The following is a 16867-nucleotide window of genomic DNA, read 5'->3' as shown; positions in this document are numbered from 1 at the left end:
CCCCAACAAGGTGACACCTCCCTTTAGTTCTGTGTTGTTTACCCTAAAACGCTGGCCAGGAGCATCCCTGTGCACAGGCTGAACGTGGACATTACAGATAAGGTGGGGGCACTGGCAGGCGTGTGTGCACAGGCAGAGTGAGGATGGCAGGAACCCAAAATTTCTGTATCAGCAATATCATGGCCAGCAGGAGCAAGGAGGTGATCGTGCCCCTGTGCTCAGCGCTGGTGAGGCTGCACCTCAAATACCATCTGCAGTTTTGGGCCCTTCACTGGGGCCAGCGAAGAAGAAAGACACTGAGGTGCTGGAGCGGGTCCAGAGAAGGGCAATGGAGCTGGTGAGGGGTCTGGAGAACAGGTCTGTGAGGAGCGGCTGAGGGAACTGGGGGTGTTCAGCCTGGAGAAGAGGAGGCTGAGGGGAGACCTCATCGCTCTCTACAACTACCTGAAAGGAGGTTGTAGTGAGGTGAGGGTCAATCTCTTCTCCCAGATAACAAGTGACAGAACAAGGGGAAACAGCCTCAGGTTGTACCAGAGGAGGTTTAGATTGGACATTAGGAAAAATTGCTTCACCGAAACGGTTGTCAAGCACTGAAACAGGCTGGCCTGGGAAGCGGTTGGGTCACCATCCCTGGAGGTCTTCAAAAAACGTGTTGATGCAGTGCTTTGGGACATGGTTTAGTGGCCACGGTGGTGCGAGGTAGACGGCTGGACTTGATGACCTTAGAGGTCTCTTCCAACCTGACGATTCCGTGACAATGCCCGTGCACAAAGCGCTGGCGTCCTCGGGACCGGCTGTGGCCGGGGCGGCTGCTCCGGCCGCTCTCTCCGTGCGCGGGGTGACAGTGCCGCTGCCCGGCCGCGGGGCGCAGCGGGGGCCGAGCCGGGCCGCCCGATCGCCCCCTGCCTCTTCTGGGAAGCGCCAGACCTCCGCTCTCCTCCGGGGGCCCCCTAGTGCCCGGCTGGTTTTCGATTTGCCTAGTTTTGGCCCGTTTTGGTGGGAGGCGAGTGCCGGGAGAGGGGGGTCCTGTGTCCCGTGGCCGGCTGGCCGTGGCGTGCGGTGGCCGCGGCAGTGCTGGGGCACAAGCAAACCCCCTCCCGGGGCTCCGCAGAGCCGTGGCCTGAGGGGGTCTCGGTGAGCCCCGGAGCCGCGTTGCCGAGGGCTGCACCGGGTTTACAGGGGTGGGGGTGACCTGAGGGGGAAGGGACCCCCCGAGCAGCCGCAGCCGGCAGCCCCGGGCAGGGGGGTCCCTCAGGGCGGCGGAGGCTCCCCGGGGGCGGGGCGGGGCGGGCGGGCGCCCTCCCGCGCGCGCTTCTTTGTGCGGGCGGGAGGTGGCAGGGCGCATGCGCGGCCCGGCCCCGCGCGGGCGGGGGGCGCCGTTGGCGCGAGATAGGAAAGTGCCGCCGCCGCCCGGCCCCGGCCCCGCCATGGCGCGCCGCAGCCGCGGGTGAGTGCAGCCCCCGCCGCCACGGCGGGCTCGGGGGTCGGCCCCGCGCCTTCCCGCCGGCGCAGTGCGGGGGGGGGGAAGGGGGGTGCGGGCAGCTCCGGGCACCCCCTGCGGGATCCTCGCCGCCGGACGGCCCGTTCCCGCTCTCCGGCCGGGCAGCGGGACGGCGGGCCGCAGGCAGGGCCGCGGCTCCGCACCCCCGGGTCCTCCGTTCTGCGGGCGCCGCTCTAAAGGCTCCTTTTGGCTCTGCCCGGGAGCTGGGCGCGGGCCTGGCTTTGCCTGCTCGGGAGCAGGGGGTGACAGAGCAGGCCGGGGGGTTCCTGGGGGTGCTGTGCAGAGCCCTTCGGGGCTGCTTTTCCAGCACTTGCTGCTTCCTGGCTGCTTCTTGTGTCCTTTTTTTTTACTCCAGCAATCCGGGAGTCTGGTGAGCTGTAAGGAGGGGAAATGGTGCCAGTCTTTAAACGCAAAGTCCTTCCAGAGAGACAGAAGGCAGCAGAAACCAAGGGAAATGCTCCTTCCTCTGCTTTTGGCAGCATAAAAATTGCTAGCGTGCACCGGGAGTCCAAAGCTGAGGGACTCTTTTAAACCTGGGGTGTCTGAGTGAATGCCTTGAGGTGTTGAGGCTCTGTGCTGGAAGAGAATAGATCTGGAGCTCTGCTCCTTGTGGTGGAGGTTGTTCCCTCTGCTTCATTTTTATCAGAGGTGGAAATGACAATTTTTGTTCATTCATCTCTAGTGAGGATCAGGATGAGCTGCATTACCAGGATACCGACTCGGATGTGCCGGAGCAGCGGGATGGCAGGTGCAAAGTCAAGTGGACACACGAAGAGGTGAGAGCCTGATATTTGCTGAGAGAGAGCAGGTGCCTTGCGGTAGGCCTCTGGTATGGCACCTGGGGCCCAGGTGCCTCCACCCAAGTCCTCACCTGCTGGCTACAGCACCATGTCCTGCTGTCTTGCCGTTGGGGAAGACCATGTGTCTCTTTTGCTGATGTGAGCTGAGGTCTCAGTGAGGCTAGGAGATTCAGGGGAGTTTGAAGTGTAGCCTGGAGAACAAGAGCTCTAGCCACTTTAGCTTAAACATGTGAGCCCTGAGTAAGTCATCTGCTGCCTGCAGCGTTCTTGTGAGCATTCCAGAGGGTGGCTGAGGCCTCTAGCAAGCTGAATTGCACAGTGGAAATGCTCTCCCTTTTTTTCTAGCAAAAGCATGGAGCGTTGGGACTGTTTGGATCATGGCTTACTCATTCTGGCTGAGAGCCTGAAATGAGCTGGGATATTCTATCCCTCCTCCCAATTCCTCCATAATCTTTATTCTGTGTGAAAACTAAAAGATGTCCTGTCTCCCCTGGGGTCTGAACACCAAGTAAGGCGGTCTTTGTGCAGGGATCAAAGCCTCAAGCTCGCACTGGGCAGGGAATTATTTCATTCCTCTGTGCCCAGCCAGCGCACACAAGCAAGGACACTTGTAGCAGCCTTTTTATGAGCTGTAAGCAGGCACACCTGGGCTGTAGCGGGGTTTGTGGAAGAAGTGCTGTAGAGCCTCATAGCCCTGAAAGATGGTAGTGATATACTTAGACCTGTCAGCTTTCTTGGCCAGGCAAAAGCAGTGGCTGGGCTGGGAGATGGATGGTTTGGTGAGGGGTGTACTGGGGCTGGATAAGCAGATAGCCTTGGCCACAGGGTTTGAACCAGACTGTACTGGAACAGAGCCAAGCTCTTGCTTTGTGCTTATTGTTTGAGCTAGCCCTAGTACAGAGCCTAGAACCAAATGGCCTGTTCCAGTGGGGCTTCAGCCTGGAGTGCTGCTGAAGGATGGTGTGAGCTACCTGCCTCCCTGAATGGAGAATGTCAGAAAAACCTCCTTGACAGTCCAAAATATCTAGCTTGTTCTTCTGATGCTGTCAGCTCAGGGGTGCTTGTGGTGTGTGTTGTCTCAGTGTATGTGAAAGTGGATGTCTTTATTCTTTGCAGGATGAGCAGCTGAAGATGTTAGTAAGACATTATGGGCAGAATGACTGGAAGTTCCTGGCCAGTCACTTTCCTGTAAGTGACCCCTTGCCTGCTGGGAAATCGTAGTGTTTGCATGTTGCTCCTCGTGCCTCTTGCGCTGGTTCTCTGCGTCTGTGCAGCACCTTGTACTGTGGGACTCTGTTCTGTGACTGCAGCTCCAGGCTGTGAAACGGTGCTCCTTCAGGGCAGGGAGACATCCTGCTTGTAGAGAGGGCTGTCGAGGGCAAGTCTGTTGGAGCTGGGGTGAGAAATTGAGGTTCCTGTCTCTGTACCCAGTGCCCTAGTCGTATGTGTTCTCTATGTGCTTCTGCAGGTTTTCCGTGGGGCAGCCTGTGTGTGTGGGGACGGCTGTGGCTGTAGGGGCTTTTGGAGCCTCCGGTCTAATGCATGGCTGTTCTCATCCCTATTCAGAACCGCAGCGATCAGCAGTGTCAGTACCGGTGGCTGAGAGTGTTGAATCCAGACTTAGTTAAGGGCCCTTGGACCAAAGAGGAGGACCAAAAGGTAAGTCAGGGCTGAGAGGATTGAAGTATTGCCCTGTGAATGTCTGCAGAGAGGATGGAGGTATCAGACCCTCGGGTCTTTCTGTAAAATGTGGGTAATACTTTCCAGGGGTGGATACCTGTGAGAGCAGCACTCTGAGCTGTTCTGAGCAGCCAAATGCAGCCATGGTTGTGATGTGCAGGAGCAGGTCTAGGCCTCTTCAGCTAGATGCCTTCTCCCTTTCACACAGTAATGCTGCAGTGGGCTGCCAAGGGACAGAGCAGAAAAGAGAATTAATTCATCTGCCTGCTGGCAGATCTCCGCCTGACCTGGCCATGCTGGACCTAAGAGAAAATAAAGCTGGCATTTCCTGTGCCACGGTAGACAGACTGTGGATGTCTGAGGTTGGCTAGGTGAACCATGAGTTCTGCAGCCCTGTTTCTCTGCTGATTCCAGAGGGAGCTGAGGGGCCAGCTCAGACACTCATCATCTTGATGTGCTTAAGGAAAGTTGGAAGGAATTCCTACTTTTACCAAGGTATTCTGCTGTAAAATGTCCTAGTTTGTCAGGTTCTCTGTAACGCTTCTGCTCCCTCATTTCTTTCCCTTTTGGTCCCGTTACAAGCTGTTACAGTCCCTTTTACCTCCAATCTCTGTTATGTCAAGCACATCCTAACAAAGCTTCTCCTGATGTCCTTCCACCTTCCTACAGCAGAGCAGTTGCTGCTTCCTTTCCCCTGCCTTTTGGGTGACTGCCAGCATACCCATCCTGGCCACGCTGGGCTCCAGCTTTCTCCTCCTGACACTACATGTTGCTTTGCCCTGCAAGCAGTCCACCTTCTTGGCCCGTGCCTCAGTTTGGTGTGTTCAGTCCATTTGTCTGTGCTTGATAGTCAGGAGTCTGCAGTAGGGATGTTGGTTATGGGCCAAGAGCACTGTGAGCATTAGCTGTCGACCTACGCCTTTCAGCTGGGCACAGCTGGCCAGGGTAGAAATGCTCTTTGGGAGCCCTTCAGCCTCCTCTCAGGCTTTGATGAGCTGAACATTGCAAGCAGTAGATTGTTTCATCCTGACACTGCCGTGGACATATTGCAGGGCCTCAGAACAGATTCCATGCCCAGAAGCATTTGAGCATTTGCACTGAGCGTCAGGCAGCGGTGACAAAGCCCTGGGTGAAGGCGAAGTGGTGAAGTGCATGGCTCTTGGGTGAATATGGCTTGTTTAAGCTTTGGAGCTCTCACTGTGCATCCTGGTGCTATCAGGGCATGGAGCTGCAGCCCTGGCATGTCCTTGGTGCAGCACGCTGTTAAAGGGGGGCTGCGCCCAGTGGGCAGACCAGTGCAGAGCTGGTGGGGACTGTTGTCCTGCGGCCAGGTCCTTGACAGGAGGGAGGGCAGAGGAGTCTTGGAGCACGTGGGACTTGGCCCTCGCTCAGAAATGGGCGCGTGTTTCTGAATCTGGGCCCCTCTGCCCCTGGTGCACCTGCTAGTCTCTGCCCCATCTTCTGTGAGCTGTCGTCTGCGTTCGTAGGTGCCATGTGGCAAAACGTCTGCATGGAGACAGCCTCTTCCAGAAATTCGGCTGAATCATTGCTCTCCCAAGTGTTGGTATACCTGATTGTCAGTGCTGGATCCCTCCAGCTTTTTCTCCTAAGGGACCTTTCTCTGTCTGCCCTTACCTGGTCCCAAGAGAGGTGAAGAGCAAAGCATGAAGATGACACTATTGACCTTCCCCTCCTTTATTCCATTTCCTTATTTCCCTCCTGCTCTCTTCAAAGGTAATTGAACTGGTTAAAAAATATGGCACCAAACAATGGACCCTGATAGCCAAGCACCTGAAAGGGCGGTTAGGGAAGCAGTGTCGGGAACGCTGGCATAACCACCTGAACCCTGAGGTGAAGAAGTCCTCGTGGACAGAGGAGGAGGATCGCATCATTTTTGAGGCCCACAAGGTCCTGGGGAATCGCTGGGCGGAGATTGCCAAGCTGCTGCCTGGGAGGTAGGACCTCTTTGCTCACTGGTGCCTTCACAGCTGGGTGGTCCGTGGAGATTCGTGTGTTGGGCTCACAGGATGGGGCTGGAGAGCATGTAGGAACTGTTAGCTGTGCTTTAAAGCTGGTGTAAATGGTGATTTGTATTTCCTTCTGCTTTCTCTGCAGGACCGACAATGCTGTGAAGAATCACTGGAACTCTACCATCAAGCGGAAGGTGGACACAGGAGGCTTCCTGAATGAAACTAAGGAGTCCAAGTCACTGTACTTGGTCGTGGAGGTGGATGACAAGGAGAGCCAAAGTCAAACGGGAGCTGGGAGCCAGGTACTGCACCGGCACATTTGCAGCAGGCAGCTGGGTCAGTCCCCTGCGCCGCTAATGCGTATCAGAACTGTTCATCCACCCCTCTGCTGTCTCTCAGACTGCCTTTGCCACAGCTTGGTGTCTACGTAGACAGCTGGGCCGTCTCCCAGCCTTCTGCAAGAGACTGACTCTTGGGGGATCTTTCCCTCCAGGAGCTAGAGGTGTAATGTGAGTCGTGAGAGTGTTAACCAGGCGGAGGACAGCAGTCTGCTAGTGCTGTTATCTTGCCAGTCCCAGCATCAGGTCTGCCTTGGAGACCAAAGATTTTTTTGGCTTCGTTGTGCTGTTGCTGGTGGGAGGAGGCTGCTCCAGACAGTGTGAGGGGCATGGTGGAGAGGTATTGTGTTCCTTTCCTCTAAAAAAGGGAGCGGGGGAGGTACGCCCAATTATTTTTTCATGAGGAAAGCATATAGTTTTCAAAGGCAGGGTCCTGGGAAGTAGGAAATGCAGAATTAGTGCTACCTGCTCAGCCTTTGTTCAACTTTCTCATGGGATACCATTAAGTGAAATCTTCAGTTAAACAGTCCTGTGCTCGTTATGTTGCATGGACTCCTGCTCAGATGGTGTATGGGACAGAGCAGTGAGGGAGAACGGGGACGTGAATCAAACTGAATGGCAGGTAGGAGAGCAGGCAGAGCTGAATGAATGCATCGAGGGACCCTTGCTTTTTGTCCCCAGGACTTGACATTGGTCCCTCGGTTTCTACTAACGGTTGGACTTTCTTTGTTGTATGCACAAAGAACGTCCTGACAAACTGGCCAGTCGATATCTCTGAAATAAAGGAAGAGGATGTCAGCGATGAGGACATTACAGGTGTGCAGGAGTTACCCTCAGGGCTGCCAGCTGCTGAACTGGCAGAGCATAACGTTGAGGGGACCCCAGATGATGTGGTGCCCGAGGATGCCTCTTCATTTGCGACATCACCGTACAAATGGGTCGTTGAAGCTACCAACTATTTGTACCCAACATCTGTGCCAGCCTTCAATGAAGCTCTGGACATGATTGAATCCGTAAGTAACAGACCCTTGCTCCTCCAGCTAGTGTAGGGAGACTGATCCCCACCCTTTTCTCTTGAGTGAACTTACTGGGACCCCTTGCTCATCGCCACGGGCACCCTGAGGAGGGCTAGGTCTGTCGTTGGCTTGTGGCTTCCCACCGTCTCTTTTGGAGGGTTGGATGAGGCCTTTCCAGCTCTGCCAGTATTGCTCTGGGCTTTGAAATTCCCCTACGTTGGTGTCCTTGTGCATGGGCTCTGGTGTTGTAGGAAGCTGAAGATGCTGGCAAACCTGATCTCAAGCCCTTCTTTATCAGCCAGATGTCCCCAGCTCTCCTTTTCAGAACAGCTCAGGCCTGTGCTCATGGGCTTTCCTTTCTCTCCTGTTATGGGACTGCATAAGACTGGACAGACTGGGAATAGGCCAGGCCCACTTGTAGTATGCAGGACAGACCTCTTCACACTGGGATGATGCCACCATTTGCTTTCAGTGGAGGTAGCTTCACTGAAACTAGTAATTTTAACAGAGCACTTTGCTGCCATTGGAGGGAAATGTCGCTGCAGCCTCCACCCTGCCCGAGGAGCTTATGAGCTGATTATCTGTGAAGGATCCACTTTGCATGTGTATAGGAGGGCAGAGAGTCTGTGCCCAAGGCTTAATGGCCCATCTGTAATGGCCTACGTGTGTGTGGTACTTTGGCTGTTGGTGGGGTTGAGCCGTGAAACAGCAGAGCTCTGAACTGGTCTGGTTATTTGTAATCTTTTGGCAGTGCGAGTTACAGCAGAGCCCTGTGCCCAGCTGCGTTGCTGTGCCCAGGACTGTGGTTTGGTGTTGGGTCACAGTCGCTTAATTCAGCCCCTGTCCCCAGACCTATCCCCAGCTGCTTTTTTTGTCCCCTCTGAGTGGGGGTGCAGCTGTTTGTGCAGCTGTGCTGTGAACTGAACTGGGAAACCAAGCTTGCGTAAACAGAAAAATCTGCCCCACTTTCAGCTGGGTCAGTTCCTGGTCTGGCTCTCAGCTGGGCTGGCAGCAGAGGGGAGGAGGGCTTGAGCTCTCTTCTAGCCAGGCTCCTTGCAAAAGCTGGTGCAGTATCACACACCCAGTTATTTCCCCTCGCAGTTCATCTGTCGGTTGCTCAGCTTTCCTTCCTGGGCTGCATCTGATGGTTTCCCTTGTGTGCAGGACCCAGATGGATGGTGTGATCTGACCCAGTTTGACCTGCCCGAGGAGCCCTCCGCTGGCAGCAGCAGTAACAGCAGCAGTCTGGTGAGGCAAACCCCCAGCAAGCCATCACCGTCCCTGCCCAATGTGACTGAGTACCGCCTGGACGGCCACACCATCTCTGACCTGAGCAAGAGCAGCAAGGGGGAGCTCATCCCCATCTCTCCGCATGCAGAGGCGAGCTTTGGCACCCCGCCCTCTGTGCTGAAGAGGCAGAAGAAGAGGAAGATCTCCCTCTCCCCTGTCACGGAGAACGCCACCAGCACCAGCCTTTCCTTCCTTGACTCCTGCAACACCATGACGCCCAAGAGCACTCCTGTCAAGACACTGCCTTTCTCTCCATCTCAGGTATGGAGCAGTGGAGGAGTCCCACCTGGGCTCCTCTGCTTGGGCTTGGTCGTGAGCTAATAAGCATATTAGCGCTCTGTCTGCTTGCTTTGGTGCCATTTATTGCCATCAGCTCTTGCCAGTTTTGTGTTTCTCCTTCCTCGAATGAGGCAGTGCACAGGGTGTGTCCCTTTGCTAAAACAAGGTGCAGAGCTGGGTTCTGGCGCTGCTTGTCTTCAGCGCTGCCCTTCCTGTGGGAGCAGCAGCGTGTGGCTGCCTCTGGGAGTGCTTGCAGCGTCGGGGAAGCCCAGCTGCCATGTGTGATGGGCAGGGCATGTGCTTGCTCTTAGGAAGGAGCACCACTGTGCAGATCTACGTTCCTGCCTGCTCCGGGATCACTGGAGAGCACAGTGCTCCTGTCCCCAGGGCACTGCTGCCCCAGCTGTGGATAGCAGAGTGGCAACAGTGAAAAGTGGCTTTCCCTGTTCATTTCCAGTTAAGTCATGCAGGCAGGCTTGGCAGCACACGCCTTGTGCAGATCTCTGAGTTGCTGTGCTTAGGAAAAATGCTCCTGGGCTTGTCTTCTTTGTAAAACAGACTCAGGATCTTCCAGCCTTTGTCATGACTCCTACAGCGTCCACACACGTGTGCACACGTGGTCCCCAGCATACATCAACTTGGAGCACTGTGGTATTCAAACCCACTAGTGTCTCATATGTCGATGTGATGGAGTTCTGCCTATAAAACAGAATAAACGCTGCTGCGTTACTGCCTTCTCCAGCACGGTTCAAACAACTTCTCTGTTGTTCAGACACTGTCTACCTGTGCCTTCCAGGCCTTTATTTCTGCTGTTTCTGCAGCCCTGGGTGGCACATGGGAGAGCACCACAGGACGGTCTGACGCACAGGTTCAGGTGGACCTTGAACATAAGGCCAGCAAGAACTGGGAAATCGGAGCAGGACCTGAAATGTGCAGCTTTATAGAGTGTAAAAGACTGGAAGGTCTGGAGTGAATCTGAGAAGGAAAACAGCATGTCCTGCCTCTTGGGCTGAGCTTCAGCCATCAGTGATTGTGACACACAAGAGCTCTTCTCTCCTGATAGGTTCTTGGGTACAAACCTCACCCGTTATGGAGGGTAAGGTTGTCACTATTAGCTGTTGTGAAGCAAAATCCTAGCAGAAATGAGACAGTCTGTCGTTTTCTCACAGTTCAGGCTGAAGACAGATCAATGCAAAATCTGTTAACTTGGACACTGTTGTGTTACGTGTACTTCCCTCACGTTTGCCAACCAGAATAGACCTTTGGGCTGGCGTTATCCCTCCTTCACCATTTTGCTTGGCCTTATCTGGACCAGTGCGAGGAGAAACTTGTCTCCCACCCGGTAGCTGCTTGTAGTCCTATCATCTCATCCCTTAGGTGAAGTGAATAACCTTTATAGGTGTGAGGGACTTTCTGGCAATTTTCAGTTGTGTGTCAATGTACAGGACTGTATGAGTCCACAAGAGTCATCCTGGTTTTTACTGGGACAGATCCCTCTTGTGCCACTTGGTATGGGAAGATTGTCCCTACTTGAGGTTTTCCCACGTATTTAGGAAAAAGTAGTGACTTGTGATACTGTGCTGGGATGCTTGAGACTGAGTGTCTTCTCTTTCTTTCCTGTGCTGTGCAGTTCTTAAACTTTTGGACCAAACAGGATACACTAGAACTGGAGAACCCATCTCTGACCTCCACGCCTGTGTGCAGTCAGAAGGTGATTGTCACCACCCCTCTGCACAGGGACAAGACCCCTCTGCTCCAGAAGAACTCAGCGTAAGTCCTTTTCCTCCTTCCCCATCCCCACCTGAGCAGCATCCTTTTCCACCCAGGAGTCTGGTCCAATTCAAACATTCCTCCCCTAGTGCTTGTACTGGCACTACAGAGAGAAGGGCAGGGCAGGCTGGGGGTTTCCTTAAATCAGTGTTTCCCCCCAAAGACAGCTCCTTTCTGAGCTGCAGGGAGCAAGCGTCCCATCTGGCTCGGGCTACAGCCAAGTGACCACTGTTGTGCTCAGCTGCTGGGTGGGCTGTTGCCTTTTATGCCCGTCTTTGGGAAACGTTTCTGTGCTGTGAGCCCTGTGCCAGCAGGGAAGGGATTGGATTTCCTCAGCAAGAGCTCTTCAGATCATCCCTTTAGCTCTGCACCCTCGGCTTTGCCTGACCTGAGGGGCAGTCCAGGGTGATGGTTACCCAAGGCTCTGTACCGGGCAGGCGAGAAGGGGTGGTCTGCATGGGGAGTGTTCTGCTGGCGGACTGAAGCAGCGCAGTGGTTGGAGGTGCTGGCTGTGCTAGCAAAGCTGCTCTGTTGTTGGCATGGTGCAGAGCAGCTCCCCTGTCCAGGCGGTGTGAGCTGGCTTGGCTGCTCAAAGTGCGTTTGCACCCAGGACTCCTGCTGGTCCAGCTGTGACTGTCACCAGCCCAGGCTGGGCCTGAGTAGATCTGCCAGCAGAAGCACTGCAGAGTAAGGTTTGCCTGTGTCAGGGTGCTGTCTGCTCTCTGAAGAGTGTGCTTGGTAGCTCACAGGGTGGAGCAGCATAGCTGGCGTGTCCGAAGGATGTTTTCTCCACTAAAGGCTCCTCTGTGCCTTGCCCCGCTTGCACCCCAGGAACAGTCCAGGCAGGTGGCTTCTGCTGCTGCCACGTGAGACTGCAGGTGGCTCGTGTAGTGAGAGGGCTTGGAAGGATGGGGGTTACTTTGTGTGGGTTACAGCATGTCTGATCCTTTGTCCTTCCCTCTCTCTACTTCCAGATTTGTCACACCAGATCAGAAGTACGTGGTGGACAACACTCCTCACACCCCCACGCCTTTCAAAAATGCCCTGGAGAAATATGGACCAATTAGGCCACTGGTAAGTATTGGGCAGGTCTGCTGGTTGTCCATGGCAGAAGCGTAATGCCTGCAAACCGGACATGGGGTAGGTTGCAGTGGAGCTGTGAGCCAACTGGTATCTGTGCCATACCAAAGTACAGTTTGGTAGTGCCAGGCTGAGGGGGTGGGGGTGAAGAGAACCTTGTCATGGTGAACACGTTGTGGTAAGTAACCACAGGACTTTTAGCTCCTCTGTAAACCACCCAAAAGTGCCAAAACCTGCCCTTGAATCAGGCTGCAGTGCTTGGCTGCTGCTGACCTTAAGGAGAAGCGAGGAAACGATCTCCCTAGGCACCCCCAAGGAACTGAGTCTCTTTATGCAGGTGTTGTGGGGATGGCAGTTTCCAGTATCTCAGGCCTTCTGTGCATACTGGTCTCTTGATGGCACATCTGGGGTTCAGCTCATAAGAGTGTCTCATGCCTGGAGATTGTGTAGATTTGTCAGGCTAGCAGAAATCTTGTCATCTATTTTCCAGCTGGGAAATAAGTTGGTTTTGTGTTCGTCCTCCCACTGTGGGATCCCGTGACCCCTTTATTCCTTGAGGGAAATATTTGCGAGTCTGCCCAGCATACAAATTTTGACTGTCTTGTGCTCTCTGTCTTCCTTTTCACACCAGCCCCAGACTCCTCACCTGGAAGAAGACTTGAAAGAGGTACTCCGAAGTGAAGCTGGCATCGAACTTATCATAGAGGATGATGTGAAGCCTGAGAAACAGAAGAGGAAACAAGGGGTGAGCCGATTTTTGCATCTAGAACCTGCTGCTGAGCTGCCCTGTGCTGTGGAGGGCTGTTTTGGTTGGTTTTGTTCATCCTGCTGTTGATGCCAAAAAGTTTTTGGCCTGTGGCTGCTGCCTTTTAATCAGCAAGAGGTGCCTGAGGTTAAGGCCTGCTTAAAACATGGCCAGCTGCGTCCTGGTTTATGCTGAACTCAGGACATGCTAGGAGATGCTGTGTCCATAACCTACAGGAGACACCTGCTAATATTTAGGAAAACTAACATGTACTTCAGATTCCCTCTCCACTCTTCCCTATCAAAAGCTACATCTTATTCATAACATCCAGAAAATTGGCACATCATTTCTACAGCACTAATCTGGTGCCAGGAGGAGAGCACTGGAAGCTGCTGTGCCCTATGGTGGGCAAGGCAGCAGGATTCCTTCTACCTGACGTGCAGGTGCAGCGCAGATCTGGGGTGACGTGGGCTGGATGTGCACCCTGGGCCCTTAGAACAGGAGTTGTCTCGGTCGTTTCATGCTGACGCTGTTTTTTCTGTGCCCCCCAGTTGCGCAGGAGTCCCATCAAGAAGGTCCGGAAGTCTCTGGCCCTGGATATTGTGGATGAAGATATGACACAGAATATGCCTGCCCTCCCCAAGACTGTCTGCTTCAAAAGAGCCCAGGTGAGGGGTGCTGCTCTCAGAGCAGGAGTAGAGCTGGCTGCTGCTCCGAAGAAACCCTGTGCAAAGCAGCAGTGGAAGCTTTTCCACCTGCAGCTGCCTTTGGACAGTCCATGTGAATGTGGATGAAGGGCTGGCTTTGTTAGCTGGCCTTTTGGCCAGGCCAAGCATCAGTACTGTTAGGGCAAATTAACTTGTGCCCTTATACTTTTCTTTTTTTCCTCCTTTGCAGCCTGTGAATTTCCTGTCGAGGTCCCTGAACCTTTGCTCCTCAGGCAGGAAGAACGACAGCGGTTTGCTCAACAGAGCCTTTGTGCAAGTGCAGCCAGAGAAAATGTCCTACAGGAAAATGCCGAGCCATTTCAGACCACCAGCACCGGTAAGCCCTGCAGCCACTGCTCTCCCGGTCAGGAGGTTAGCTGGTAGTGCAGCCCTTGTCCCTCCTCGGGAGGAGGAGCGAGGGGATGAAGCTCTGTGCACACCTGCACAGGCATCCCTATGCTGTTAGGGCTGTCTTTGCACCAAGGTTTGGAGATGCTGAGCCAGCAGTGTCGCACTACAGCTTCTTCCTGTCTCTTTGCAAACCTGCCCTCCTGCTGGGGCTCAAAGACCCGAGGTTGATCAGAGCTGTGGCCTGTTTAGCATGTTTGACCCTGGATTTCCTCATGGGAACCTGCAACCTGTCCTGATCCATCAGGGAATTTGGATGATTGGCCCAGAAGTGAAGTAACCCTTCCTTTTCCCAGGGAGCATTCCTTGGATGGACCACAGTAGGCTTATCTTTCTCTGGGCGTAGCAAGTCTGTGAAGTGCTGTATAAATGCTAACCAGAAGGGTATATCCCGCCCCTGTGATTTTTAGCGGGTTTCTAGGTTGTGATGAAGGCTGTGTGCCGTAGGCAGCACAGGCTGGCTTTATCCTGCTGTTTACCTGAATCCAGGGCAGAACAGAGCTCTAGGTGATAGCGTGCCACCTTGTGCTGAGGGTGGTGCTGTTCCTCCGCTCCGCAGTTGTAGCTGGGTTGTGCTGGAGTCGCAGCAGCTGCAAGCGCCCTCTGGTGCATGAACAGTTTCTTGTGCTCTCTGTAAAATCTTCACCACTTGGTAAGTTTGCAGGCAGGGTGCGTTACGAGAGGGGTATCCTTGCTTTGTTAGGCAGCCTGGCTTAGGGAAGGGGATTTGGACCATGATTTTGCAGGTGTTTGCTTGGGCAGAGTCATGGGAGTTCTCTGGTTGCTTGAAGGAGAATGGAAATACATGCCTGCCTTGGTGGATGGTGAAACTGGAACTGGGGGCTAATGTGGGGGTGTTTTCACATCCCAGGAAGAGCCCAGGTGCAGTGTTGTCTTCACTGAGCGGCTTTGGCTCAGTCTTCATGAAATGCTTCAGCGAGAGGAAGTTGTATCTGTCCCTGGATTAGAGCTGTCTGTTGTGAAAGCTCTTTCTTCTGATAAATAAGTATTCCTCAGCCAGAGTAATTCCTTCCCCTTCTCAAATAAACCCTACTTAAACACTTCCATTTCTCCTCCTGTCCTAGGCAGGGTCATATGGCTCTGAGAGCTAATAGATCCATATAAATTAAGCTTTGGGAGTGACTTAAAGGTGACAGTAAGACAGCTGGCGTGGTGACAGAGTACAGGTGTGCAGTGAAATCCCATTGCCCAAAGACAGCAGAGCTGTCTGCGGTGTTGCTGGGCGCTCACGATTTATTCTGCCAGACTGGTGTTGCCAGCAGAGGCAGTTATTTATGAAGGAAGCCGACCTAGCTGTGGGCTGAGCCCAGATCAGCCCCAAAGCCGTGCTGTGGCTGTGTGGGACATTGTTACTGTGAGCAAACGCTGCCGCCCGAGCTCTGGTTCTTTGCAGTGCACGTGAACGGGTGTTTCCAGTTCAGGGCACTGTGTATCTCTTGGCTGCATTTCTCAGAGGATTCACAGGGGGTTTTCTGGAGAGCAGGAACACCTCGTGGGTGCCCTTTCTGCACGCGGTGACGGAAGCACACCTGATGTTCAGCTCTGTGTGTGCTGCGGGGCTCTGCTGAAACTGAAGGCACCAAATTGCTGTTAAGGATGGTCTTTGACAATTCTAGGCCCGGGGCTGAGCAGCTCCTGTAGGAATTGAACTGGTGGGGAATAAATCCCAGACCTGTTCTTGAATTCCTTCCATCCCTCTGGAGTCTCTTCAGCACAAGAAGCCTTAGTGGTTTTGTGCTTTGGGGTTTTTGTCTCAAGCCAAGTAAGAGAAAGCCCTGAAAGGGCATGTGGGCTGTCCTGAAATGAAGCACTCACCTGCAAAACTGCTGAACACAACCCCCCTTTAATAGAAACAACCATCTCAGCTGTGATGAGTAACTGGCAGTGTGCAAGTTCCTCCTGGCTGCAAGATGGGCGCTCCTGAGTCCAAAGTGTTGTTTCCCTTGGGTAACAGATAGTTGTTTGTTAGTTTTATTTGGTTTTGCAGTCTCTTAAACCAAGATGTTGACGTTGTGTTTATCCTCTCCCTTAACTGTGTTGTACACCTGCTTTCTTTTCCCTGTGTAGATGACCAGGGCTTGGAAAGCGGTAGCCTGTGGTGGAACCCGAGACCAACTCTTCATGCAGGAGAAAGCTCGACAATTTTTGGGCGTGTTGAAACAGAGTCACACATCAAGGACCTTAATCTTATCATGAAGGATTGTTCTGCTTTTTTTTTAATTTTATTTTTAAAATTTTTTTATAAGCGGAGGGGAGGGGGAACCATAGGAAAAAATATCCTTGGCCAGGCCTTAGTGTGTGTGTGTGTGGATTTTTTTCCTCCTGTTCCCAGGTGGGTCTACATTGTAATAAATTGGGCTAACTGGCTAATGTGTGGAATGCAAGTTTGGGAATTGCTGTGGAAAGGCAAACGAGGGAGGGTTGGAGAGCTAACAGCAAGGTGCCTCTCTGCAAGACCTGGGTTCTGCAAAAGTAGAAGCCCGCAGCTGTGTTCCACCTTGGAGCAGCAGGTGCAGCAGGACCTGGAGAGCGGCCTCGCAGCCTGCCTGGATTTTGTGCTGGCGGCTCTGGTGCATCGGGAATGGCTTTTGTGAAGGTTCCTGCACGTCTTGTGTCTTTCCCTGAAGGACGGAGGGTCCCTCTAGGAGGAGGGAGATGGTTGTGCACTTGGGAGATGTGCTTTGGGTTGACCTGTGTTCGGAGCTGACCCTTTGCTCCCTGTGGGGCTGTTTTGTACTGCTGCGCTGCAGAAGGGGGGTGGTGGGTGCCTCTACCCAGGGCTGTGCTCCTTCTTCAAATAAACAATGGTGCTAACATCACCCTGTCACTCGGATTCTGACTCTGCCCGGGGCCTCACAGCGCTCAGAGGGAGGCAGTGCTGTGCCGGGGTGGCGAGATGCAGCAAAGCACTGGTTTTCATGTGGGATCTTTCCTGGCAAGTTGCTGGATTCCTGGTAGCCTCTCAGTAAGGGGGATGGGATTGTTTTTCCCACACCCTTAGTAGTTTCATCAGCTGTTTAGAAATGATTTTGGCTACTTTATGGGGAGATGCCACAGTGTATTTGAGCTCAGTGTGGCTGGGATCTCTGCAAAGCTGTAGGAGAGGATGGAGGCCACAGTGGTGGAATGGAGAAGAGCATCAGGACTGTGTGATGTAGCAGAGCCTCTTCTGTCCTTAGGAGCCAAAAGCTGCATCCACGTAGCCGCATCGCATGTTCCAGTGCGATGACAGTAGTATGGTGTCCTCCTCTGACGTGGCCAT

General features: G+C 53.7%; 1 protein-coding gene across 1 annotated transcript; it reads left to right on the top strand.

The window, feature by feature from the left end:
* Positions 1-1427: 1427 nt before the first annotated feature.
* MYBL2 (MYB proto-oncogene like 2) lies at positions 1428-16424 on the top strand. The gene is made up of 14 exons (XM_086474527.1): positions 1428-1447; positions 2184-2277; positions 3418-3489; positions 3868-3960; positions 5716-5936; positions 6097-6253; positions 7033-7302; positions 8470-8856; positions 10505-10644; positions 11619-11718; positions 12356-12469; positions 13021-13137; positions 13367-13513; positions 15673-16424. Exons 1-14 carry the CDS (start codon positions 1428-1430, stop codon positions 15799-15801), a joined length of 2061 nt encoding a protein of 686 aa, XP_086330653.1. The 3' UTR covers positions 15802-16424.
* Positions 16425-16867: the final 443 nt, after the last annotated feature.

This window comes from Leptosomus discolor, chromosome 17, assembly GCF_034619465.1.
Source record: "Leptosomus discolor isolate bLepDis1 chromosome 17, bLepDis1.hap2, whole genome shotgun sequence".
Lineage (NCBI taxonomy): Eukaryota > Metazoa > Chordata > Aves > Leptosomiformes > Leptosomidae > Leptosomus > Leptosomus discolor.
Note: the sequence above shows the minus strand (reverse complement) of the source record. Positions and strands in the feature narration are given on the sequence as shown.